At 32.8% G+C, this 3,635-nt stretch overlaps 1 protein-coding gene across 1 annotated transcript; it reads left to right on the forward strand.

Moving 5' to 3' along the window:
* The first annotated feature begins 2,052 nt into the window (after window positions 1–2,052).
* On the forward strand, window positions 2,053–2,976 carry LOC104773149 (uncharacterized). Its single transcript, XM_010497721.2, has 2 exons — window positions 2,053–2,311; window positions 2,435–2,976. The coding sequence occupies exons 1-2, from the start codon at window positions 2,053–2,055 to the stop codon at window positions 2,974–2,976; spliced, it is 801 nt and encodes a 266-aa protein (XP_010496023.2).
* Window positions 2,977–3,635: the final 659 nt, after the last annotated feature.

Below are 3,635 nucleotides of genomic sequence, written 5' to 3' on the forward strand. Positions count from 1 at the left end.
GTTTTTTGTCGAAGCATTCACTACTATCGAGTCAAACAGGTTGAACTACGTTTGGATGAACCAAAGCAAACTCCAAACTGAAAGAGTCGATAAGATAATTGAAGCTGCTGAAAAAGGACATGAAGATCTTGCAAAACATGGAAAAAGAATATTTATTCCGTCATCATTTACAGGTGGAAAGAGATATATGATGCAACATTATCTAGACGCCATGGCTACTTGCAAGTATTATGGATTTCCTGATCTTTTGATAACTTTTAGGTGCAACCCAAGGTGGCCTGAAATAGATCGTTATCTAGAAAGGCATCGTCTTAGTAAAGAAGATAGACCTGATATATGTAGTCGAGTTTTCAAGATAAAACTTGATAGATTAATGGACCAAGTGAAAATGGAAAAAACTTTCGGTATCGTAAATTCTGGTACGTATTATATTATTTTATTATTATTTATATTAGTCTTTCAAAAATGTAACTTATTAATGTTTAAAAATTTCAGCGATGTATACAATAGAACTTCAGAAAATGTAACTTATTAATGTTTAAAAATTTGTTTTCAAAAATTTCAGCGATGTATATAATAGAATTTCAGAAGAGGGGTCTGCCTCCTGCGCACATGATTCTGTTTTTACACCAAGACAATAAGATGCGTACAACAGACGACATTGATAAATTCATAAGCGCTGAAATTCCTGATAAAGAGGTAGATAAGTATTTATACGAAGTTGTTTCTGATGTGATGATCCATGGTCCGTGTGGTCTAATGAACAGAGATAGTGTCTGCATGAATAATGGGCAATGCACCAAATTCTTCCCAAAACCATTCATGGATAATACTATTGTCGACGATGCTGGTTATCCAATAAATAGACGACGAAACGATGGGAGAGTTGTGGAAAAAGGGGTTTTCAATACGATAATAGTTACGTTATTCTCTATAATCGTGATTTATCACTCCGTTTTCGTGCTCATATAAATGTTGAGTGGTGCAACCAGACACGTTCAGTAAAGTATTTGTTCAAGTACATCACTAAAGGTCCGGACTATGTTAGAGCCAAAGTAGGAGAAGAAGATCAGGATAATGAAATAAAAAAAGTTTTTCAATTGCAGGTAACAACTTATTCGAATTGTCAAACATTCTCATATTTAATTATTTGCAATTTTAAAACATTTTAAGAACGTGTCAAACTAATCCAAGCTTTTTAGGTATGTATTTGCATGTGAGGCTTCTTAGCGAATTTTTGCTTTCCCGATTTGTTATCGTACTACAGCCGTAGAAAAACTCCCGTTTCATCTTCCAGGAGAAGAATTGGCTATTTACAACGAGGATGATCCAATAGAAGATGTTTTGCACCGTACAACAAATAGAACTTCTAAATTTTTGGGCTGGATGGAATGCAACAGGATTTATCCCCAGGCCAGAGAACTCACGTGTGCTGAATTTCCAACTAAATTTGTGTGGAATAGGAGAGAAAAACTTTGGAAGCCAAGGTCGGAGAAACGGAAAAGTTTTGCAATAGGCAGAATTACGTATGTACCGCCTTCTGTAGGACAAGCATATTACTTGCGAGTTTTGCTTAATAAAATTCCAGACCAACAAGCTTTGACTATTTAAAAACAGTCAATGGTGTACTTTATAAGGATTTCCAAGAAGCTTGCTATGAATTGGGATTATTGGATGACGATATGGAGTACATTGCAGCTATTAATGAAGCAGGTGAATGGTGTTTTGGGGAATTTTTAAGGAAGTTATTTGCGATCCTTCTGCATACAAAGAGTTTAACTGGTCCTCTTGAAGTTTGGAATAAAACGAAAGACATCTTGTGTGAGGATATTTTGTTTAAAGAAAGGAGAAACATGAACGATCCAGGTACTTCATAAACTTATTTTCTTTCATGAAAATATTCCATTTTCGAAAGAAAACATTATAATAATGTGTATTAAAATTATTGTGGTAGGTCTAATGTTGTCACGGACTCAGATAGAAAATATATGTTTAACTGAAATAGAACTTATGTTAAGATCGAATGGGACGTCTCTTACGGCCTTCGAGAATATGCCTAAACCAGATGATAGTATAATGAACACAGGAGTAAATAGGCTTATCGCAGATGAGAGAATATATAAGCCTCAAAAACAACATGAATTGTACGATAAGTTGTTACCTATGCTAACTGATGAGCAGAGACGTGTGTATGAAGAAATTATACACTCTGTGAATCACAACCAAGGTGGAATGTTTTTTGTCCATGGTTTTGGTGGTACTGGAAAAACTTTTATGTGGACTATTCTTGGTGTTGATATAAGGTCTAAAGGTAATATTGTTATTAATGTTGCTTCAAGTGGTATAGCTTCTTTGCTTTAGGAAGGTGGTAGAACAGCTCATTCAAGATTTGGTATTCCAATCAATCTTAATAAATATTTTGTGTGGTCGATAGATGTCGAATCTGATCTTGCTGATTTAATTAGAGAAGCAAAGCTCATAATATGGGATGAGACTCCAATGATGAACAAGCTTTGTTACGAAACTTTAGATAGGAGTTTGCGAGATATCATGAGGTGTGACCAGATTTTTGGAGGTAAAGTTGTTGTGTTAGGAGGTGATTTTAGACAGATTTTACCACTTATTACGGAAGGAGGAAGGGTAGCGATAGTTTTAGCATCTATCAACTCATATGTTCTTTGGAATAGTTGTAAAGTTCTTAAACTTACCGAAAATTTGAGACTTCGCAAGGCATGTAATAGTATGGATGCGGGTGCTCTTGCTACTTTTTCTAAGTGGCTTCTTGATATCGGGGATAGCAAAATTAACGAGACAGATAATGGGGATGTGGAGATAGAAATCCCGGATGATTTATTAATTAATACAAGTGAAAATCCTATTGAAGCAATAGTTAAAGAAATCTACGGAGAGCATTTTACAAGGAGGACTGATCCAAATTTCTTTAGTGAAAGAGCTATTCAAAAGTCCAAGAAATGACGATGTTGATAAGATAAATTAGTTTATGCTTACTAAGCTTCCAGGTTTGCAAATTAAATAGGATATGAAAATTTTCTTTTTTAAAAAATTCTAATATTAAAAACATAAAAAAAAATTCTAAAAATTTCTTATTTACAGGTGAAGAGAGACGATATCTTAGCTCTGATAGTATTGAAACGTCGGATACAAGCGGACGTGATGACTTAGCATATTAACTACTATAAAAAATTAAAAAGATCAAAGATGTTTTCAAAATATAACAAAAGAATAGATTTAACATTACAAATTTGCCAAAATCCTCAATATTATTTTTTGCTGTAACATATCACAAATGATAAGATTGCTATGAAATTAGGATATAGAATTTCATATTGAATAAAATCAATTTGTTATTATTATCAACAATGTTGTATGAAATTAAATAATTGTTATTTGTATTATAATGTCTATATATTAACTACTAGGAGGACTGATCCAAAAATTTTTAGTGAAAGAGATATTCTAAGACCATGAAATGACGATGTTGATAAGATAAATTAGTTACAATAATGTTTTTTGCAAATGAATAGTTTTGCTGTATCATAAAATGTATTTCTTAATTATAAACTCTTAGTACATTGTAATAATAATTTAACATCAAATATACTGACTATAAAAAT

This window comes from Camelina sativa, chromosome 20 (genome assembly GCF_030686135.1).
Source record: "Camelina sativa cultivar CO46 ecotype springtype chromosome 20, ASM3068613v1".
Lineage (NCBI taxonomy): Eukaryota > Viridiplantae > Streptophyta > Magnoliopsida > Brassicales > Brassicaceae > Camelina > Camelina sativa.